The sequence below is a fragment of the Taeniopygia guttata genome, chromosome 3 (genome assembly GCF_048771995.1).
Source record: "Taeniopygia guttata chromosome 3, bTaeGut7.mat, whole genome shotgun sequence".
Taxonomy (NCBI): Eukaryota; Metazoa; Chordata; class Aves; order Passeriformes; family Estrildidae; genus Taeniopygia; species Taeniopygia guttata.
This window is the reverse complement of record NC_133027.1, coordinates 87,413,206-87,435,902: the sequence shown is the minus strand read 5'-3', so window position 1 is coordinate 87,435,902 and position 22,697 is coordinate 87,413,206. Positions and strand designations below refer to the sequence as shown.

Below are 22,697 nucleotides of genomic sequence, written 5' to 3'. Positions count from 1 at the left end.
GTGCCCCGGGGCTGCCGCTCGAGCCGCCGCCGCCGCCACCGCCTCCCCGCAGCGCCCGCGCGGGGCGGCCGGGCCCGGGCGCTGAGTGCCCGTTAGTGTCTCACTAAGTAACCGTGAGTGCAAACCTTCATCATCTCTCCTCACTGAGGGGCCCGGCCCTCCTCCTCCTCCTCACCGAGCCGCCCCCAGCGCGGCCGTGCGCGCCGCCGCCGCCGCCGCCTCCTCCCGCCGCTCCGCACCGCGGGCAGCGGCGGGGCCCTGCCTTCCTCCACCTCCCTCCTCCTCTTCCTCACCACACCACAGCCAGGCACAATGGCCTTTGAAAGCCTGTTCTCCAAACCCCCAAACCCAGTTCTTGACCCAAACATGCCCGACTCTGACAGGCAACATGCAGGGGACGAAAGGTCGAGTAACATTCTTCTCTCTCTCCGCTTCTCATAATGGTGGTACTTAGTGGGGTGATGCTGGTAATGATGATGATGCTGCTGATGATGATGCTCTGTTAATGTGCCTGAGGGGGTTAATGATGTTTTTGGGGGGCAGGTCACCTTCAGGCTGGAGCGGGGTGGTGGTGGTGGGGAATGCAAATTGGGGAGGGGGATGTCACTGCATTAAAAGTGCATTTTTTTTTAGCAAGGTTTTAATTTTTCCTTTTGGAATGCATGCGTTTTTACATCTTCATTGATTTATTCTGGCTGGGAAGGGGGGCTGTTTGCCATTCTTTCCATAAATTGCACTTTCCAGGGGGTGTCTGTTGAATGTCACCATTGTTCTCCGTCTCAGGCAGGAAAGGGTGCTCCGAGTTGGGCGGGTTTTTTATTTTTGGCTGTTTTTGTTGATACCACAATCTCTCACTAGAGCCATATTTAACGTCATTTTCTTGCCAGATTCCACCTTACACATTTAACTGGATCTTTTTTATGCAGATTAAGGGCTGACTGACGTTATCTTTGCCACCTCTCAATCCCCATGCGCAGAAACCAGAGTCCTGTTCCTGGTGAAAGGACCTCTGTTGCTCCCTCCCTCCCTCCTTCCCTCCCTACTTTTCTCTCCTGCAGCTGCTGGAAATTCAAATCCTTTCTCCAGGCAGCTCTGGCTTTCCTAACTAGTTCCAAAAATACTGTGCCAGGGTGGCAGTTACCAATGCTTGAGCCTACATCTACCCTGAGCATTCCTGACAAAGCTGCAGGAGTTAAAAATGCTGGGGTTTTGGGATTCCCGGAGCTTGGCCTCCCCCCACACAGCTCAACAGCCATTTGTGGTATTTCAGAGGACTGGAAAACACTGCGAAAAAGCCAAACAAACAGACCAAAAAAAAAAAAAAAAGGCTTGTGGGTTAATGCAAAACTGTTTCCTTGCTGGAGAAAAGAGTCACGAGTTCTGTGTTATAAATTGGGAATGGTCCCAAAATGCTCCTCGGGTTTAGTGCAAGGGTCAGGGCAGAGCCCAGAGCTGCTAGTTCTTGTTTTCCCCTTTCTTGTCCTTGAGAAATGCTTCTGGGATTTAGTGCAAGGGTCAGGGCTTGTTGGTGCTTGTTTTCCACTTCCTGGTTGTCCTCAGGAAGTGATCCCTAAAATGGCTCGATATTTAGTGCAAGTTCAAGGCAGAGTCCAGAGCTACTGGTTCTTGTTTTCCCCTTCCTGCTTGTCCTTGGGCAAGGGTAGAAGTTGTGTCATGCTCTGTTTTCCAAGCCAAGTGCACACCATGAATCTGCTGGGATCTCTAGAGCTGTGCTGTGGAGTTCCTGCAATGTGACTTTTCACTGTTTCAGGGATTGAAACTATCTGGAGTTCTCAAATCCTTGAGGACAAGCCCGAGTGACTCTGGGTAGTGCTGGGAGCAGTGTTTTTCCAGCTTGGAGTTCTCATCCTCTCACCAGCTGTTCGCACCAGTACAACCAGTTGTGACACTGGTAACTGTGAAATAGAGCCAATAAGTGTCACCTAACAACCTAATTAATTTTAATTTACAAGTGTTGCTTTATAATGTTTTAATTTATGAGGTGAAGAGCAACAATACACACGACCTGGGAGATCATACTTCTTCTAAAACTTCAGCTCTTACTTTAGTAAAATAAGTTAATTCACTTTAAAAAAGGCCCAACTCCGAAGTTTTTGCGTTATGTCAGGTGTGCAAATGTAGGACCAGTAAAACCAGTTCACTTCATGGAACACCCACACTGGCAACCTCACAATTCCCAATCAATTTATTCAGGAGTTCTGGTAATAATTTAATTTGAGCTGATCTATTGAACGATAAAGAAATTACTTAGTAAAAAAAAATTTAAAACTCTGTCTGTCCAAACTTTGAATATTCCAATTTGGAAAATTGTTTTAATGCAGTTTTCTCAAGACAGGAATGTTCTTTAATTAGTTTTAGTTAATTTCTGTTGTTGACAGTATTTTGGTGATGAAGGGTCTGAGCCTTCCAGCACAGGGGTCCTGGAAAAATTTTTCTTGCAAGGATTTTGTGAGGATTTCTTGAGTATGTATGGGTAAATCCATGGCAGGATAAGGAGTCACACAAATCAATGCGAGATTTCCCAGAAAATAGCTTGAAATTAATTTTCACTTTTTACTGCTCCCAGCCACCCTCTGCTTTTATTTTATTTCTCAGTGAAAATTCTCTGTTATTTGGAGTTATTTTCCTTATTAATTCCTAATTTCTTAAGCAGTACCTTAGCATCAAAATTTGGGGCATTTTAGCCATCAGGGAATTTTAACCCTAAGTAAAATTATTTTTAAATGAAATTCTGTGGAATGAAAATTTAAAGACCTCAGTAATATTTGAGGGTGAAGATTCCCAGAATATTTCAGAAAATGCATCCTGGGTTTGGATTTTGGACTTAAGGATGTTGTTGAGTAAATCTGCTTTGGGCATAAGGAATTATATTTTTAAGGATGACATGAAATAAGGTCAAGGAAGGGGAGCTAAAATCCAGGTTTGAAGGTTAGAAATGAAATTAAAATACCAAAATTGGGTTTTTTTAAATTCTCCTTTTCCAAATATTTGTGTAACTGCCCAGGGATTTCAGCATGTTGCTTTTCCCTGGAAGATCGTTTGGCTTCTGTGCCGTTCTGATCCATTTGAGAGATGCTCTAGGAATCCACTCAGACAGTGGGAATGTTTTCTGGGATTGTTTTCACATATCCATCTAGCTCCAAGTATCTGGAAGTTGTGGGAGAGAGGGAGAACTCGTGAAAAGGAGGTTCTGCTCGCCCTTCCTGGTGTACAGCTCCAGTTTGGGATTTAAATGGGAATAAAAGCAGTTAAACCAGAAGAGAATTCCTGCCTTGGCACTTCCTTGAAAAATAACTTACTTTCCAAAAAATGGTACAATGACCATTATATTTTCAGTCCCTATTTATCCAGTTGTTGGGGTTTTCCTTCCTCTTTCTTCCTTTCTTCCTCTTTCTTCCTTCCTCTTCCTTCCTCTTCCTTCCTCTTCCTTCCTCTTCCTTCCTCTTCCTTCCTCTTCCTTCCTCTTCCTTCCTCTTCCTTCCTCTTCCTTCCTCTTCCTTCCTCTTCCTTCCTCTTCCTTCCTCTTCCTTCCTCTTCCTTCCTCTTCCTTCCTCTTCCTTTTTTTTCTCCCCCCCACCCCCTTTTTTTTTTACATTCTTGAAGTGCAGTCCTTGGAAAATGCTCTGATGTTGTGGAAAGAATTTAGAGATTAGAGGAGTTTCGTAATCTTCCCTCTGCCATGCAATCCAAGGGATTGTATTACTGAGACTGGTTTAGCTGGAAAGTTATTCCAGTCCTGGATGCATCCCAAAAGTGGAAATCCATGAGTGTAATTCCCATAGGAACTGGGACATGGGAACAACTTTGTTCCCAAGGAGCATTTTCTATAGGTATTTTATGGAAGAGGATATTTTAATTGATCCTTGAGGGAATGAATTTAACTGATATTGTCAAAACATAATTGGATTTTTGGGATAGTGTTTCAGGGATATTAATGTTCCAGTTTTATTTCATTAATGTAATTCCAAGAAATTCCAGGTCACACAGCAGTTGTGTCCTCTCCCCGGCATATCCATTTGTCCCAAAAATAAAAGCCTGGGGTTGCTTCAGGCTTTTTAACTGTTATTTTTCCAGTGACAGGTGAGCTGGATAATAACATGGAATTTTATTGTCTTCCTGGTATCCCTCTTTCAGGGAAGATGGAGAGCTGGAAGATGGGGAAATAGATGATGCAGCCTATGAGGATTTGAAGGAACATGGCACAAAAGGGGAGGATAAACAGAAAAATGAGAAAGGCCACCGCAAATCCCGGAAAAAACGCAAAAAGGAGAAGGAAAAGAAAAAATCCAAAAGGAGAAGACGGGACAAGCATAAGGTTAGGAAAAAACTCAACATTTTGGAAGTGCTGATTTGATTAGTCCAGGACAGGTATCCAAGAAACTGGCAAAGGAATTAAAATGGTTTTATTACCATTAAAACTTTAAACTAGTCTTAAATGTTCAAAGTTAAGCCCAGGTCTTGGAAGCTGAACCAGATGGATTTGAGAGTTTTTAGGATAAGATGCACAATGTAAATGTATCACTTTTTGCTCATTGTATTTATGGAAAGAAGATGATTTCCTCAAAATTCCCAGTTTATTTGTTTTGCTTTCTAGCATAACTCCCCTTCCAGCGATGACAGTTCTGACTACAGCCACGACTCCGACATGGAGCGCACTGAAAGGCCCCACAAAAAAAGCAGCAGCTCTTCCTACAGGGATTATGATTCCTCCTTCAGTCAGGTAGGAAGTTTTAAACTCATTCCTCATGTCTTTATTGAGGTGAAATTCCAAAAATACAAATATAAACTGTGTGGGTTTGGAAGTTTTGCTCCATCCCCATGCTTGTTCTCCTGGATTTCTGGAAGCACATCCACTTCTCATCTCCCTGAGGAGATTCCCAGATGTAAAGCAGGATCTGTGGTCAAAAATAAGTCTGATACCGGTTTTTCCTCCATCAGCCAACAGGAATTAAGGAATCTTTATTATTAAGGAATTTTTTTATTGCCTGCACTGGATTTAGGCTAGACTCAAAGGAAAAAAACTCTTGAAAAGCCACTTTTCAATATCTAATGTTGATTCTGCTTTTTGGGAACTCAGTTTTCATGGCTTTTCTCAGCTGGTAAAATTAAGTAAAATTAATTTTTCCTGAAGAACTCATTTTCCCTGTATTATTGATTTTTTTTTTAGGCAAATCTGGTAATGATAAAACAGCCCCATAAATAGATTTTTAGAGCAGTTTGGAGGAGTGGGGTTTAGAAATATGGAATTCCTTCCTAATACAATTCCTTTCCTTACAGCATGGACACGTGTCAGGGAATTACATGAGTTCCCAGAAAATGCAGCATAAAAAAAATGTCAAAAGTAAGGAATATGACAACTACAGTCATTACAGTGATGAAAACTTTGGCAATTACAACGAGGAGGAAAAGGATGAGGATTTTGCTGACCAGCTCAAACAGTACAGACAAGCTAAAGAAACTTCCAGTGGGGATTTGGGACCTCCATTCCCAAAGGAACCAGTGAAGAAACAGGGCATGAAAGGGATCCAGAAAGGTAAGGGGGGTTTTGGTGGCACTTTTGGGGTGGAAACCTGCATGAGGGAAACTGCCAGGGATGGTTTTCCTGGGATATTCTGGTTGGTCAGAAATAACATTTCCAACAGTAGAAAGAGAGGAATTTACTTTATTCCATTTGTCTCTCTTTGATGCCATGAGAGAATAATTTTCCCTTAATTTCTGTGATCCTTTTAAGAGGTTATTCCTGTTTCCCAGGCATTTCCCAACGAGGGAACAACTACAATGTTGGAAGAGGGCGTGGAATGCAAAAGAAACTGAAGCGCAAAGATCGTGGGAGGGGCAGGGGCGGCAATAAAGGATCTGATGGCTTCCATGAGGTACCTACAATTCCAATCCTTTTTCCTGCAATTTTACCTGCAATTCCAATCCAATCCAATTGCACTGGTGTTGCGATATCTGCATCACCAGTGCCCTAAAGATGAGTGGATAAAAATGTAGAATTTTTTTTTCCAGGATGGCAAACCAGTGAAAAAATGGGTTAATATGAGCCAGGAGTTCATCAACCAACACACGGTGGAGCACAAGGGCAAACAGATCTGTAAATACTTCCTCGAAGGGAGGTGCATTAAGGTAAATTTTTAGCAAATTTGGGTGTTGAAATTCAATGTTATGATTTCTGATGTGCTGAGGATTTCTAGATGGAATTATTTGTGGAAAAACATCCCCTTCTGTTACACATTTTGATTTAAATTCTAATAAAAATTGATATTTTTATTAATAAAAACATCCTAAACTTACCCTGAGAATTATAATTTATTAATGACATAATTTCTCATAAGTCTGGAATCTAAATAGGCAATGATTCCTGAATATGTTAAATTATTTCCTGCTGATTTGGGAACTTTGAAGGAATTGCTTTGTGGTGCTAAACTTTAAAAAGTAGGATTGATAGAAAACACAACCACTGAATGCTTCTCCCTTTTATTTGGTTCTTTGGGATTTTGCAGTGGAATTTTCTGTTTCTTACCCAAATGGTAGAAATAAAAGTGAAATGTTGTGTTTCTTGCTGCCTTTTAATACCTTTGGCTCAGATGACTATTTGCTGCCACCTTCAGTTTTAGAAGGGACTGAAAGATCACTTGGTGTCCTTTTCAGGAAAATAAATCCTAAAAAAATACCCAAACCTCCATCCAGCAAAATAATCTTAAAGAATAACAGAATATATTAAAGTATTTTAGTAAAATATTATTTCAATGCCTTTGTAATGCAAATTACTAGGTGAAGGCAGAGAAGAGGGATTGTTTTCTGTCACCATTCCATCTATTCCTTTGAATTCCAATCCAGGAATTTTCTCTAAGTCCAGACCCCCCTCTATTTACAGTTTTTATTGCTTATAATGGAATTTAATGTTGGTAAAGATGAAAAATTTAAATTCAGTTTAGGAGGATGTTCTTTTTACTATGGAGTTAAATTACTCAGCATTTCAGATGGATAATGGTTTTTTCTTTTTTTTTCTTTTTTTTTTCTTTTTTTTTGTTTTTGTTTTTGTTTCAATTTATTTATAGGGAGAACAGTGTAAATTTGATCATGATGCAGAGATTGAAAAGAAAAAGGAAATCTGTAAGTTTTACATACAGGGTTATTGCACCAAAGGAGACAACTGCATTTATTTGCACAATATCCTTTAAAAGTACTTCTAAATGTGCCTGAAATGTTAATTTCTATTATTTTATGTCTATTTATTTTGATATAAATTATTTCTTCAGATTTTAAGAGACTCTTAAAATCATAAAAGAGACTTTTAAGAGACTCTACCAACTACTGTGTAGATTAATTACAAGATTCTTTTTCTCAAATATTTCAGGGGAAAAAAACAAATATAAAATTACTGATTTGTAACATTTTTGAAATTAAAATCCTTGGAATTTTAGATACATTTATCCACACTTTTAAACTCCTGATCTGTTCCTTTTTGTCATTATTTTGGTGTTTTTGTCTGGATTTGAGACCTTTTCCTTTTTAATCATAATTGGAAAATTAAATCTGAAGGCCACAGAAATGTAATTTTTAGGAGAATTTTAAATGGAAGTAAGAGGTAAGTTCGTTGTTAACTTCCAAAATTCCTACCATAACGATGAATTCCTGATGAAGAATTGAGGGAGAGCTGTCAGATGGATTTTACAACCTTCCCAAACTGTTAGGAATCCTTAATTCCTTCCTCACATGAATTCCCCTGCAAGTTCTACCACACAGGAGCAAAGTGTTATCAAGGAGATAAATGCAAATTCTCTCACGCACCCCTGACTGCAGAAACCAAGGAGCTGTTGGATAAGGTGAGCGATCCAGATACTGGGAATATTGGGATGCTGCACTTGGGAGTGGGAAAGGGATGGCAGAGCCTTTTCCATGTGCTCTGGGAAATCCTGAGCTTTGGTTTATTGGGATAGTCCCTCTCCAGTCATTGCCCACCAGACCTTAAAAGAAAAGGGGTGTGAATCCAACACTAAAAACTTGAGGAATCCTGGAATGACTCCTTCCACTCCTGTGTGAAGGAAGTGGACTTGTGGGAAATTACTTCTTCCTCAAATAGAGAAATATTTTCTTGGCTGGGATTTGGTGTCCTGAAAACAACTCCCAAAAATGGGTTTAAAATTCCTTTGAGTTGGATGTCAATATCCAGCAGTATTGTAGCAAATAACAGGAAAGTGGTTATTTAAATTTGGAAATAATATTTCAGTAAAAAGCACAAGATGAAATTGAACTGGAATACTGGAAAACTGATTAAATGTTTGACACATGGCTTTGTTCCAGGTTTTGAATAATGAGGAGGAACCCCAAAATGAAGATGAGAAGGAGCTGGAGGAACTCCGGAAACGGGGCATTGTTCCACTTCCCAAACCCCCACCAGGGGTTGGACTTCTGCCAACCCCTCCCGAGCAATATCCCTTCTCTGAGTCCGACATGGAAAATTACCAAGATCCTTCAGGAGATTATAAGAAAATCCCATCTCTTTTTGAAATCGTTGTGAAGCCCACTGTGGATTTGGCACACAAAATTGGGAAGAAGTAGGTGTTGGAATTCTGGGGAGAACTCTCCTGGATATTTATCATTTAATCTTTAATCATTGTTCCTGTCAGTATTCTGGGCTAAATTGAGGATCTGCCAGATAGTTGATACCAGGATTATTTAATGTTTTCCATACAAAGGAACTTAGGCCTGACCTTCCAGAAGTTGACTCTTGGTTTGGCGTCTCCATCTGCAGGTGGAGCAGTTTGTTCCCTGCTCCAGTCCTTTTGTAGCTAGCTTTTTCTTGGGCAAAACTGATGGAGATGAGCAAATATTTGAACAAATGTGGTTTTGGCCAATTTAAGGAATGTGAAATGGGTGTAGTTGGAAAATAATGCTCCTTTGGGAATTTTATCCAATGTCAGGTCAAATAAGAATGGGAGGGGGCAGAGAGAGACAACTGTTGGTGTTTGTAGGTCCAAAATTTGATTCCTTGATTTTCTTCTGCTTCCAGGCCACCAACCTTCTACAACAGCGCATCTCCCCCGCGGCCGCCGTTCCAGGGCAATGACCCACATTCCCAGCACATGTACAATCCAGGCTCGAGTCCAGGGCCAGGTCCTGGCATGTCCCAAGGACACAACGGGCCCCCGATGCACCCCGGTTCTCCTGGGCACCATCCCTGTGGAGGCCCCCAAGGGCCAGGAATGCCGCAGAGCCCCCCCATGCAGGGCGTTCCCCCAGGATACATGGGCCCACAGAACCAGACTGGAATGCCCATGCAGGGGCAGCAGGGTGGGCCACCCCTCACCCCGCCGGGGATGGGAGGATCCTACAATTCCCCTGGAGTACAGGGACACATGGTGAACATGCCAAGGGACAATCACTGCCCCCCGGGGCCACAGTACCAGCAGATGCCCGGGGAGTATGAGCCCATGCAGAACCCGGCTGACTTCTATGACAACTATTATTCCCACCAAGCTGTACACAACTTCCAGTCAGCCAATAATTCTGGAGGTAAGGACATCTGATGGATGAATTTTGGATAGAAACTTCCTGGAATGTCTTCAGTGTTCTGGCTTTCTCAGCTGATGTTGTTCAGTTGTGTTGTTAAGTAAGGTTATGCTTTAGGTTGAAATGGGATCTTGGGAAGAACCCCCTGTGGGGCTGTAGAGGCCCTGGAAGAGTTTTCCCAGAGAAGCTATGGATGCCTCATCCCTGGAAGTGTTCCAGGCCAGGCTGGATGTGACTTGGATTAGCCTGGGATAGGAGAAGGTGTCCTTGGCATGGCATGGAACTGGATGTCCTTTAAGCTCCTTTCCAACCCAGTCCATTCCATTATTCCATGTTTGTAGCTGTCAACGTTTCTCTAGGATAACTGCTAACTGGAGTTTTGTCCTGCAGATGGAGCATGGCACGGAGAATTTACAGATCACCAGGCTCACCTCATGGCTCCGGAGTCACATCCGGGTGGGAGTGAGTCAGACTGCATGGGGGGCCACATGGGCCACAACCAGGGCATCAATGTGCCTGATTTCCTGCCGGCCATGCAGAAGGCCCTGTATGTGAGGCTCAGCCAGAAGCACCAACGGGATGGAGACTCTGCCAGCAGCCAGGGCCAGAGGGCCATGAGCAAAGATGAAGGTGAGCAGGATTTGGTTGGAATTCTCATCATACTTAATGGCCGTGGTCAGCAAATTGGTTGACGTTGACTCACGTCATGTTACTTTTCACAGTTTTTGGGATAGTTATTGAAAGCAGCAGCAGCTCAGTATTTTCAGCTCTTCTTCCCAGCTTGTTCTAGGATCTTAATGTAGTTTCAGTCCATCCTGGCTCCAATGAATAATTTGTGGATCTAGTTGCACTTTAAAAAGGTTCTTTGGTTGATAATTACTTCGGAAAATCCCTTGTTGGACCAGAGGGGTTTCTTGCTGCCAGGACTGGAAGTGCTTCCTCGATCCTGTTACACGTCTTGATCTGTTTCCTCTAGAGCAGCATTCTTCCTTCTCTGATATCCTTTAAATAAAATACTGTAATTTCTTCCTTTCCTGAATCTCAACCTCTCCTGCAAACTTTGGGATTTGGATTAAGGAAGGCAGCAAATTGGTAATTTACCTGGATTAAAGACCAGTGCAAGGGGCCATTATACTTTTCCTTCTCCTATCAAGACTCAGATTTTAGATACAGTTATTTTACTAGTACTGATACAGGATTGTTTGAAAGCAGGTTACTTTCCCAAATTAATATTGATGGATATGGAGACACTCCTGGGCTGTGTTGCATTGTCTCTCCACTACCTCCTTTTTTTTTTTTTTTTTTTTTTTTTTTTTTTTGTTATGGCATTTCTTTGATTAAGTGGATTTTGGTCATTTGAGATTGTGATTTTTATGACACTGGGAGTGATTAATATTAGATCTTTTCAGTTTGACTTTACTGATGAGTTTCCCCTTAGGGAGTGTTGGATTCTCTAAGAAATATTTGCTGGAATAATCTAAATTTTGTGGCATTTCTTTGATTTTTAGATGACAATGTCAACTGGTATTCCAGTAGTGAGGAGGAAGAGGGGAGCAGTGTTAAATCAATCCTCAAAACCTTAAAGAAACAAAGCGAAAACTTTAGGAATCGGCAACAACATTCCACAGAGCAGCACATGCTTGGGATGCCTACAGATCCAAGGCTGGCAAAAGACAAAGGTGTGGGGCCTCAGGCTGCTGACCCAAGACTCCGGGCCTCTCCAAGGCCTAATCCCAGGAAGCTTTCCGAGTCTGTGTCCCTGGATCCCCGGCTGGCCCGCGATCCACGGATGCACAAGGTCAGCGAGGGCGGCCATCCTGGCCCCTCCCTGGCTGGGGCCAAGATGGATTTGCACCACGCCCACGCTGGAGTGAAGGTCAAGCAGAAAGGGCTGGATGATGACGAGGAGGACTCGGAGAGAGAGCTGAGGGAACGAGCTTTCCTCATTCCATTGGAACCTCTGCCAGGCGTCACGTTACGGGATCCCCGCTCCCAGCTGCGGCAGTTCAGCCACATCAAGATGGATGTGACTCTGATGAAGCCCAACTTTGCCAAGCACATTGTGTGGGCCCCTGAGGACTTACTCCCAATCCCTCTGCCTAAGCCTGACCCCGTCTCTTCCATCAATTTACCTCTCCCTCCACTCATTGCTGACCAGAGACTGAATAAACTGCGAAATTTGAAGAACGATCCACACCCCAACACGATGCCAGCTGATCCCCGGCTCGCTGCCAAGGCCAAAAACAGCCTTGTGGGCCGGGGTGGCTACTTGGATCCATCCACAGATTCCCATGCCAGTAGCTCCAGCAAACTGGGGGATCCTCGCTTGCAAAAGAACGTTGATCCCAGACTCCACAGACTGTCAAGTGCAGATGCTCACCATGGAGTCGGGAAGGATTCCCACCCTTCCAAGTTTGACCCCCGGCTTGCCAGAGCTGCTGCCAGCTCATCCCAGCCCTCGGAAGTCACAACTCTGAAATCTGACCCTGATGCTCTGCCTCCATATGCACCCAAATTATCATCTAGTGGTGTTAGGCTGGGAAGTCCTGGCTCCATCTTGAGTGGGATCAGTTTGTATGATCCCAGGGATCACAGCTCATCCTCAGACACGGCTCCAGCCAGTTCGGGAGAGAATGGAGAGAACCAGAAAAAAAGTATTTTGAAAAATTCCAGTAAAAATGAGCCGAGTCTCGCGGAAGATGTGTCTCAGCAGAAGGCTGCCTCCAACGTGGAAAAGCCCACAGAAGGATCAGCAGAAGCTGCTTCAGACAAGGCAAACAGCACCAGTAAATCTCAGGCTAAACACTCCAGCGCTGCCCCTGCCGTCCATAATCTCCCAATCCAGGCTCTGTCGGGATTAATCCGGCCACAGTACAGTGACCCCAGGCAGGTGAGGCAGCCCGGACAGGTAACGCAGGCCCCGGAGAGCGATCCCAATGGGGAGTCGGATGATAAATCCTTAAAAGATGTTTTCAAGACTTTTGATCCAACTGCTTCCCCATTTTGTTAGCAGATGGCTTTGGAGTCTTTTTACCATTGTGGGTATTGCAGTTCTCTGCTGTTTTGTACCTGGGTTACCTCTTTTGGCTTTATTTATTTTTAAATTATAATTCCCACCACTTTTCAGCTGCTAATCTCCGAACCACACGCAGTTCTCCAGTACGCTCGAGTGTTTGCAAAGCTGTGGTATTTTCTAGAGAATCCTTTTTCTTTCCAATTTCAGGGAGACTAATAATTGACCTGTAGAAATGAAACCAATCCCCCCAGATCGTGTTAGAGCTGAGAAAAGCACTTTCATTGTAAATAAGTCATGGAAAATTCCCAGAGCTGTATATGTGTGAGCTGCCTCTTTCTCAACCACCACTTAGATCCGATTGCCACATTTGTATAGATCCAAGCAATATTATGTACATTAATTCCCAGGAGAGATGCTGTTCAAGGACTGCCAAACCCCTGAACTGATGGAAAACCTCACGGAAATTAATTCAAAGGAAAGTGTTGCTCCTCCTTTTCCAATGAATTGATGTAAGACATGGACAATTTTTATTCCTGCAGTCAATATTAGTGTAAAAGAGACTATATCACATATTGAGGATGAAAAATGTCATATCTTTTAAAAGTATTTTATTCTATGCTGTACATAGAAGAAATTGTGAAGTACATAACTAGCAAAAGTAACTGTTCGAAGTGGAGAAAACTACATTGTCTAATACGAAAAAAAAGGTTTTTATTTAATTTTTTTCCACACCTACACGATTGGGATTTAGTGCTCCAAGTTCCATTGTGGTGTTCATGTATTTCAACGTATTTTTGTATTCAGCTGCTTACTTTGTATTGCTTTTTTTGTATGGCTGTAACTGCAGTACTTGTATTCATGGTGTCTCAACAACATTTTTAACAAAACAATTAAAAAGGGTACAGTTAATTCCTGGTGACGACTCCATGTGCATACGGTGGCAGCTGGGAGGAGGGGAACTAAAGCTGGGCTTTTTGGGATGGTTTGTTGGGTTTTAACATAACCTTGTGCCTGATCCCAAGGTCTAATGGAGAGAGTTGCCATTTTCCATCATGGAACGTCCTGCATGTTGCATGTCTTGAATTACCCAGGTTTTGCGTGGGAAAGCACAACTGTTCTCCAGACCTCCTGTCCTGCCTTTGGGACTGCTTTTTCTCCAGAGGAACTGCAATCATTCTTAGCCAGCTGCTTTTCCAATAAAAATGTGCCGGCTGCTCAATCAGTCATCTGCTTCCCACCCCTTTGGAAGATTTCTCTGCTTTAAGCCTCTTCCTTGGTGGACCTTTTCCTCTTGTTTTTGCCTTGGCCAAGTGATGGTCATGGACCTTTTCTTCTTGTTTGTTGATCGAGTGGTGTTTCCACTGGGACAGCAGAGTGTTTATCCCAACTTCTGAGGTTTTGCCTTGCATGGATGAGCCAAGGGAAGTCTGTGATTCCTGCACGGCAGAGGAGGCATCTCCAAAGGCAATCACGGTTTCAGTTTGCCTTCCTGATCTGCCAGAGCATGAATTCCATTAATTTTGGTTTTGGTTTTGTTTTGTTTTTTTGTTTGTTTTTTTTTTTGTTTTTTTTTGCATAGGAAAAGTAGAGAAGAGACATGGAACTGGTTGTTATTTTGGAGTAATCCGTTAGTCCTTTATTAGTAGTCTATTATTTCTTCATCTGCTCACTGGTGTGGCTAGTCAAGGTTTTCCTCAAAAAACCAAGCCAGCAGGGAAAAATAGTGTGGAAATAGGACATAGATGCAAAGGCCTGTGAGGCCTCACAGCCTGTTCTCTCATGTATATTTACTTCCTGCCTTCTTCCCTCCTTCCCTCCCCTGCTTTAGCCATTGCAGATAGCTTCCCAGAGTCTGCAGTGTGCCTGCTGCTGCTTTTTCTCAGAACACGGAGGAGATTCCTTGCTACCACGCACGTAATGGAATTCCTGGTCTGGGGAAGATGCTTGGGATGCAGGTTGGACACCAAAGTGGGCTGGAATGGGCTGCAGCTACCATAGAGCCAGTTGTGATCTGCTGTGGTGTTGGATTGTGTATTCCACAGAGGAGGCTCTCCACCTCTCCTGCAGAATTCCAGCATGGAGCAATATTACCGTTAGACAACTCGTGATCCTGAGGCTGAGAAGGATGGTTGTGGAGAGCCAGGATACAGGAGAAGCAGTGTCACCAGTCTAGGATACTCTGGAAGCTGTGAGGTAGGTGATCTTGGGGATTGAATGTTTACTCTGGATAGGAGAGAATCCTGGGACTGAGTGGGATTTTGGGAAGAAATCTGCAAGCTCAGGGGTAGCAGGTGAGACAAAATGCTCCCCCACTGCTGTATCCCTGGATATGTGAAGGAGGAAAGGCTGAAAGTCGGCAGAAAGCCCGAGCATCTCTGGATCACAGAATCCTGGAATAGCTTGGGTGGGAAGGGACCTAAAACTCATCCCATTCCACCCCCTGCCGTGGGCAGGAATACCTCCAACACCTCCCATTGGATCAGGATTCTCCAAAGTCCCATCCATCCCATCTCACCACCTGGGGGTAAAACACTCACCAGAAGATTCCTGGCCTCCCCATGGAGCCTGTTCCTGCCACAATGAAAAACTCCAGCGTGAGTCCTTCACACTGCAAAGTATTCCTCCTCTGCTTCCAACAGCACTGGGACAAGGAGCCCCTTTCTGGATTTACAGATGTCTCTCCATAACTGTATGTCCTTTCCTAGGATTGGGATGCTTTGGGATAGTCTTACTCCGAGGGGGTTGCTCTTGCCCCAGAGACATCAGGGTGGGTTCAGCCTTTGCCCCTCGAGTTTTCCGGAGTCCTAATTCATCCCGGTCAGAATTTAAAGCCTCCTTGGCTCTGTGCTGTGTCAGGTTTTTCCTCCACTGCTGGCAGAAAGCAGCAACTTCTTCTTCTTCAGGGTCTGCTGGGGGTTGTCCCAAACCCTGTTGGACAAAGGAATTGGTTTAATATATCCCTGTGCATCCTAAATTACGGAAAAGTCTGGATTTGCCAACGTGTGTGTGATCCACACGGCATCGCTATGTCTTAATGCTTCAAAATGAATGCTTCAAAAGCTTCTTATAGGGAGAGGAGAGGAGGGTTGTTTGTTGATAAGCAGAGAATTTTCCAAAGGGAAATTTCCAGGTCATAAAGGACTTGGACTTTGGGATCTAGATAGTCAAAATAAATTAATTAATTAATTCAGCATCCGCAAAGTGAAAAAGACAAATAGAGGAAGTGATAAGTTTAATTAAGCACAGGAGGAGCTTTGTCACCTTTAGGACTGATTGTTCAGCAAATGGGATTCTAAAAAAATCTGTGTTTCCTTCAAAAAGATACACTGATCCCAGGAAAAGCAGTAGGATTATAGAGGAGAATGGGATTCAGATGGAAATGCTGCCTTAGGGAGAGGCTGGTGGTGTTTGCACTTGTTTTCCAGTTGTTTTTAGGAAAAATCTGTTCCCATGGACTTTACAGTCAAATCAGTGGCTGTTGATGGCAACTGCATGGGAAACTCTTGGGAATTTGGCTTTTGAGAATAAAGAGGATAGCATGGACTAATTCCAAATAAAGGTGCTCTACGATCCAAAAATTAAGTGGGGAATGGACCAGGTAAAAGTGACTTCAAGGACAGTCAATGCCTGGGATGATGCAGGGTGGGCTTTGGACACGAGACAGGCACAAAATAAAAGTATTCCAGGAGGAATATTTGCTCCAGCTGGAGTCTCACAGCAGCCAGATCCCAGTTCCCATAGAAAGAGCTGGATGAGACACTCCCACATCATGGAATTGCTGCCATCAGACTTCACTGCTAGGGAGAAACCCTTTCCTGTGAGGTTGGGAGGCCCTGGCACAGAGAAGCTGTGGCTGCCCTGTCCCTGGAACTGCTGAAAGCCAGGTTGGATGGGGCTTGGAGCAACCCTTCCCACCCAAATAATTCCGGGATTGATTCCATGATGGACTCACTTTGACACACGCCGCCTCGGCCGCCCTCAGGACATGCTGGACTGCTTGAATGAGGTTCTGCACATTGCTCAGCAGCAGCTCAGAGGAGGCCTTGCTCTCCCCAGTCACTGCTTTCACCCTTCAAAGACATTCCAAAAGATTTTGTTGGAACAACAATGGACATGCTGACAGTGTTGTTATTCCAAGCCCAGCTTGTCCCCTGCACCATCGGAGCAGGGAAACCCATGGAGGGAAAGGAGGCCTCCAAATTGTTCCTCAACTCTTGGACACCTCCCCTAAGACCTCTGGGGACCACCACCCACATTCCTTGGAGAAGGGATTCCTCTTGGATGACCCTGGGAGAAGTGATCCCAGCTGCTGGCAGCTCACCTGGCCACGATGCCGAGCTGGCTGCTGACGGATTGGGTGTGCTCAGTGGCATGGAGCAGCTCCATGGAGCATCTCTGGTCCAGGCAGTGCTTGGCGAGGATGTTCCCAAACTTAACAACCACTTGCCCATCAGCAACCATTTGCCTGGCACAGGCAACAAACTGCTCCTTGCTCTGGAATGGGATAAAAATCAATGGGACTGGGGAGAGAAGGAAAAAAAAGCTTTTCCTGCAGGACAGGGAAGGTCTAGGAGGCTCAGATAAATCCTGAGGAAAGGACAGGATGCCAAGCTCACATCCAACCAGAAGGAAGGAATTTGGAGTATTTTGCATAAACAGAGTTGGTGCCACTCTCCCAAGTGTTGGGTGACACAGGGATTTAGGATGGAGTTGCCATGATCCTAAGGGAAAACTAGAGGGATGAAACACTGCCTACCGCAATGGGGCCCTTCCTCCGCAGGAATTGAGCCATGTGGAGCATCCTTGTGGCCATGTCCTGGGTCACCTGGGACACACTGCTGGAGCCACCTTGCCGCTTGTCACAGTTTCCTCTCTCCTGCTTTGCAGGGGAGATGCTGGAAGGGCCATCCTGGTGCTGTTGAGGCAGTAATGGAGCAGATTCCAAACCTGGAGTGCGTGGACATAGCGATGCAGAGTGGTCTCCTCCACCTGGGTGTTTCTGAAGGAGATTTGGGTGAGTAAAGTTGGCGGGAGAGCTGCCCACCCCCCTTCTGCGTCCACTCCACCTTCCCACCAGCCCTTCTCCCTAAATCCAAAGTCCTTGGAGCCATCTCCAAAGGGGAGTGGGGTGTCCTGCAAGCTGACAGTTTGCAATTAATTTCCAGCACAATTAGAGCTCTAAAGCACTTTGCTGAGGGACCTGGGTCTATGCCAAAGCCTCTCCCAGCTCCTGACATCCATGGGAATGGAGTTGCTGGAATTCCCAGAGGGAATGTGTGGAGGTGAGGGAGAGTGCTGCAGCCCCTCTGCCTCTGAAATGGTGGATTGGGATGGATGTGGGAGAGCCTGGCCGATCAGATATCCAGGAATCCAGGGCTGCCAGCAACCTGAGCTGTCTGAGTGGCCCAGGTCAGCCTGCTGACCTTCAGAGGCCCTGCCAGCATCCCTCACATTGCTTTTCCATGCTGGGAGCACCAGGAATGAAGGACAGCCCTGACCAGCACCCTACCAGGGAAAAGAGCTCCTGTACCAGTTCACCCATTTCCCACACAGCTCCACTCACTCCTCTGCTCCTGCATGGATGAATTCCTGCTGCCTCAGTGGGTTCTGGGGCTGGGCAGAGTCCAGCTGTGCTGTTGGGTGATCCTGGGAAGCGCTCCCGCTGCAGACATTCTGTCAGGCACTGCAGGATGTCCCTGTCGATTCCATGGATAACCCAGAGCTGTGTGGCAAGGTAGTGTGCCTTGGCTGACCAGTACCACACCATGCCATCCAGGTGGGGATCCCCAGTGTCCTGGTGGCTTCGGAAGTGCCGCCAGGCACTTCCCACCACGTCAGCCGTGAGGAGCAGGAGGTGGTCAGCCATGGATAGCAGGTCAGGCTGTGATGCAAGTTGAGCACCAGCCTCCAGAGCACCCCAGAGGGTGTTTCTGACCCTCTGGACATCAGCCATAAGCTGATTTGCTTTCTTCTCAAAACCTTCTTTGCTCCTCTCCCTCTCCTCTTGGGTGAGGTTGGACAGAGCTGCTCCAACCACATCTTGGATGAGCTGCAGCTGTTCCATGTTGACCCTTTCCATGTGGAGCAACAACACCTTCGCCCTGAGGGCCACGTCCCTCTGCAGGAGCTCAAAGCGAATGACCAAGCTGGCAGTAGGCAATGGGGAGAGCAGAAGGGTGTTGGACACATCCAGCAGTGCTTCCATGAGCACTTGTATCTCTTCCCGGAGCACCAGGATTTCTCTGGCACCGTGGTCTCCAGGGCAGGATAAGTAGGAGAGCCAGGCAGCCTCCTGCAACCTGAGGGAATTCTCAGCCACAGCAGCCAGGAGGCTCTGTGGGCCAACCTTGTTCCTCACGGCTCTGCTCAGCTCCCTCAGGAACAGGACATCCCTGCCCATGAACTGATCCATGGTATCCAGCAGGACACACATGCCAATGGCCCACCGGACACCATGCAGCTCCAGGATGGCCTTTTCCATCTCACACGATTCCCTAAAGGACACTGCCTTCTCCAGGAATCCTTTGGTATTCAGCTGAGCACAGGAAAACTTGGCTTGGAGCTGCAGAAAACTCTCCTGGACATGAGAAGGACTGGAGTTTTCCCTACTGCTGACTGCGTTTGCGATGTCTCCTGCCACCTGCACTGCTCTCGCTAAACCCAGCAGGGTCTCAGCCAAAGCCTGCTTCCCTCTTGAAAAGTCACCTGACAGGATAAATCCAAGCACTTGCTGGGCCAGACTATTCCAAGAACCTGCCACAGCTGCCAGGCACTCCTGAGTCTCCTGGATCCGTTCCGAGAGCCTGAGTGCCATTAGGAGAAGCCTGCCTGGAGCAGGGAGCTGCCCGGGGGCCGTTTCCATGGCCAGGCTGACAATCCTTGGGGTAAGTGCCTTGATATCCCAGTGCTGCTGCAGCACCTGGAGCTGGGGGGCTTCAGCCACAGGCAGCGCTTCCTGTGCAGCTTCCACATAGCCATTGGAGAGCTCCAGCAGGATGGAGCAAGCAGCACGGACAGTGTCTGTGTCACCAGCTCGGGATGCTCCCAGGAGAGCTGTGATGACAGGGTGTGTATCCCCTTTCCGTGGATCCAGATGGAAGTTAGCTGGTGGTGAAGATGGATGACTTTGGATATCTTCTTGGAATGCTGCCTCATCCATACTGGTTTGTGTCCCAGTGTGGGATGGGCTGAGCTCCAGCCCCTTTTTCACCTTGGTGCTCCGCACTTGCTCTCGGAGCGGGCTGAGGATCTCCGGGTGGTTGGACCCATCCAGCCCAGCTTGGACACAGAGAGCAGAGTCCATCAGGGAGCTTGCTGCCTGAGAAAAAGCATCCTGGCTTTGGAGGCAGGAAAACCTTCCTGGAATGAGGGCCGTGATTGCTCCCAGCTCCAGGATGGATTTGGCCAATTGCTCCACCCACACCAGCAAACCATTCCTAAAGATGGGATCCGTGGTCCTATCCACGTGCCGGGTGGAGGCTCCGACCACCCAGCGCGCCCAGCCCATGAGGTGAGCGGTGTGCCAGGAGAATCCCTCAGGATCCCAGCATTCCAGTGCTGCTTCACACCATTCCTTTTGCTTGGCCAGCTCCAAGATGGATAACTCAAGGAATTCCCTCATGCCAATGGTCTCCTCAAAGTGGCACAGGAGGCTGTTGGTGGCTCTGGCCCAGGCACAGCACAGGACCTGGAGCTGCTCCGTGGTATTCCCACTTGTTTCCATGAGCAGGGAAGGGAGGCTGGCCAGGAGGCTCCGCAGGTGCTCCACACCCTCCCGGATTTTCCTGGCAGTTTGGGCCTTGGCACACCTGGCCAGGAGCAGATCGGCCGCTCGGAGTATCCGTTGGGCCTGAGCAAAGAAGGCAGCAATGAGGGGCTGGAGCTTCCTTAAAATTCCTCCTGGTTCTGCTGGACAACATCCTGAATGGGCAAAGCTAAAGGCACCTTCAACCAGCTGCCTCAGGGGCTCCTTCTCTTCAAAGAATCCATCCAGGATTTGGCACAGCGTGGCCCTGAGCACTGCCCGGTCCAGGTTTTCCAGCTCCTCCCTCAAGAGGTGACATTGCCGTTCCAGTCCATGTTCTCCCTGGCCCTCCCTCTGGCTTATATGGCTGCAGATGCTCCTCCTCAGCTGTAGCAGGACCCAGCAACGTTCCAGCAGCTCCAGCTGCAGATCCAGCCTGGATGACTCTGCCAGCAGCATTCCATGGAGAATGATCGCTTCTAAATGGGAGCTGAAGCCACCCTCAGAGAGGCACAGGGGGTCAGGGTGGGAAAGGAGAGCCTGGAGCCTGCTCACCTGCTGGGAGAAGATCCCACTCCTGTCCTGTGGCTCCATGAGCAGGGAGAGGAGTTCCCTGATGGTCCTCTCCGTCAGATGGAAAACAGAATCTTGGGAGAGGTCAGCTTGGCTATCCCTGGAATACATTAGGGTGTCCTGCTTGGCTGTGTGGATGAGTGAGACACATTTGTGGAGCAGCTGCAGGGTCTGGGCCAAGCTCTTCCCTCCAGGACAATCTCCGAGTTCCTGGAGGCGCTTGGCTGTTAGGTGGCTCAGCAGGAGCACAGCCTCAGAAAAGGCCTGGAATGCAGCCAGCAGCCCTGGAGTGTCCCGGGCATCCCGCAGCACACTCAGGCATTCCAGGAGCCAGCTGGCAGCACCAGTAATTCTCCTCATCCCTGCAGCCTCTTCCAGCTGAAGAATCTAACCAGGAAACAAGGCAGAAAAGCCACTCAGGTCAGGAATTCCCATTCCTGTTCCATCCCTGGAGTGGGGAGGAGGTGTGGTTTGCTCCATGGATCTGCTGGAGCTTTCCTCCAGCTCGTGTCTCTTCCCAGGGTCCCCCTCACCTTTGCTGTCTCCATCAGAGTCCTCTTGGCGGCCGCTGCCAGGTGCTCTCGGTGCCAAGGGCTGTCCGGGTGCTCCTGGAGCTGGAATGCTGCCAGCACCACGTCCCTCCCAGCCTGGAGCAGGGATTCACCCATGGGACACATCTCCATTCTCCCTTCCTCGCCAGAATCCTCGGACAGTCTGGAATGGAAGGACTGGGCTTGGCACTCTTGTCTATTCCCCACTCCCAATCCCACCTCTCCAGAGGATGCAGGCTCCCTGCCACCTTTTCCCCAGATCCACCCCGGAGACTTCCATCCACCTCACCTCCTTGCCACAGCAGCGAGTTCTTCCATAGCTTTGGCTAATTTTCCTGCCTTTTCCCCCAGAGTGGGAAAGGCCGTACAAATCCCATCTTCCCGTTCCAGGGCGAGGAGGAGGTGGCACAGCTCCACACCCATGGGGCAGAGAATTCCCTGGATAGCTTTGTTTTCTGTGGAGAGCCCAAGCTCAGAGAGAGAAAAACGTTCCATGTTGTCCTGCCTGGAAAAGGGAAAACCCCCTGGGGGTTAACTGGGATCCAGTTTCCGGTTTTCACAGCGAGTTTGGATGGGGGTGGCAGTTCCTGGCTCGGGAAACGTTCCCGGCTTTAATTTCGCCCAACCCTGAAACCAGGTCACCCACCTGGAATTCCTGGGACACTGGAGCCGGGATTTCCTTTCCCGGGGGATCATCAGAGGCCGTTCCGGCACTGCAGAGCCGTCATTCCCTCAGCGGGAGGGATTCGGGACAGCGAGCCGGGGGGAGCGCGAGGTCTTTCTTCCCCAGTTTCCGCGGTTCCCGGGACGCCATGCGGGACGTTCCCATGGGAGCGACGCCGGGACGCGCTAGTGTCGCCATGGAGATAACGGGCACGGGGCGATTGCGTCACGCTACGCGCCGGCCGCGGGGCACGCCGGGAATTGTAGTTCGCCTGGTCGTTCAGGGTTATGCGATTCCCTCGGCGCAGGGGAGGGATCAGGCAGGAATACCCCCGTTTTCCCCGTACAGTCCTCATTCCTTTCAGGGGCATTTTTGATCAACTCAAAGGTGCGCCAATGTAATGGGGGCAGGACACAGGTGACCCTTCTCCTGATGATCCTTCGTGTGGAATTCTCAGGAAAGTGTAGCCTCCCTCCCGGGAATCTGGGTTTCAGCTCTCCTGCGTTACAGGTGAGGTGATTCCTGGAAACTCGCAGAGTGACATAAATAACCTTCAGGATAAAGACTGATCTGCCGCAGATCCCACCGCCAGCTGGGATCCCGCTCCCATTC

At 47.2% G+C, this 22,697-nt stretch overlaps 2 protein-coding genes across 3 annotated transcripts; one reads left to right on the top strand and one right to left on the bottom strand.

The window, feature by feature from the left end:
- Positions 1 to 271: 271 nt before the first annotated feature.
- ZC3H6 (zinc finger CCCH-type containing 6) lies at positions 272 to 13,462 on the top strand. The gene is made up of 12 exons (XM_030268671.4): positions 272 to 404; positions 4,156 to 4,336; positions 4,616 to 4,741; positions 5,299 to 5,554; positions 5,773 to 5,894; positions 6,031 to 6,147; positions 7,083 to 7,194; positions 7,741 to 7,850; positions 8,329 to 8,582; positions 9,038 to 9,540; positions 9,928 to 10,167; positions 11,046 to 13,462. Exons 1-12 carry the CDS (start codon positions 313 to 315, stop codon positions 12,545 to 12,547), a joined length of 3,615 nt encoding a protein of 1,204 aa, XP_030124531.4. The 5' UTR covers positions 272 to 312; the 3' UTR covers positions 12,548 to 13,462.
- On the bottom strand, positions 13,145 to 22,667 carry LOC115494443 (uncharacterized). Of its 2 annotated transcripts, XR_004367395.3 has the most exons (9): positions 22,068 to 22,667; positions 21,711 to 21,926; positions 21,404 to 21,584; positions 18,117 to 21,257; positions 17,310 to 17,552; positions 16,875 to 17,047; positions 16,506 to 16,623; positions 15,091 to 15,481; positions 13,145 to 14,047 (listed from the first exon to the last, which is right to left on the bottom strand). XR_004367395.3 is itself a non-coding variant. In XM_030268668.4 (8 exons), exons 1-8 carry the CDS (start codon positions 22,115 to 22,117, stop codon positions 15,221 to 15,223), a joined length of 4,383 nt encoding a protein of 1,460 aa, XP_030124528.4. In that variant the 5' UTR covers positions 22,118 to 22,667; the 3' UTR covers positions 13,145 to 15,220. The 2 variants fall into 2 exon arrangements, 1 of the variants encoding a protein (XP_030124528.4); XM_030268668.4 differs by having other exon boundaries at positions 13,145 to 15,481.
- Positions 22,668 to 22,697: the final 30 nt, after the last annotated feature.

What these genes read in the sequence shown, in the direction of transcription:
- ZC3H6 (XM_030268671.4), top strand. Translation starts at nt 313, where the DNA reads ATGGCCTTTGAAAGCCTGTTCTCCAAACCCCCAAACCCAGTTCTTGAC. An exon ending in CAACATGCAGGGGACGAAAG is followed by an intron (nt 405 to 4,155) that starts GTCGAGTAACAT and finishes TCCCTCTTTCAG; the next exon opens with GGAAGATGGAGAGCTGGAAG. An exon ending in CCAAGGAGCTGTTGGATAAG is followed by an intron (nt 7,851 to 8,328) that starts GTGAGCGATCCA and finishes GCTTTGTTCCAG; the next exon opens with GTTTTGAATAATGAGGAGGA.
- LOC115494443 (XM_030268668.4), bottom strand. Translation starts at nt 22,117, where the DNA reads ATGATCCCCCGGGAAAGGAAATCCCGGCTCCAGTGTCCCAGGAATTCC. An exon ending in GGAGGAAGGGCCCCATTGCG is followed by an intron (nt 17,048 to 17,309) that starts GTAGGCAGTGTT and finishes ATCCCATTCCAG; the next exon opens with AGCAAGGAGCAGTTTGTTGC. An exon ending in CAGCTCGGCATCGTGGCCAG is followed by an intron (nt 16,624 to 16,874) that starts GTGAGCTGCCAG and finishes ATGTCTTTGAAG; the next exon opens with GGTGAAAGCAGTGACTGGGG.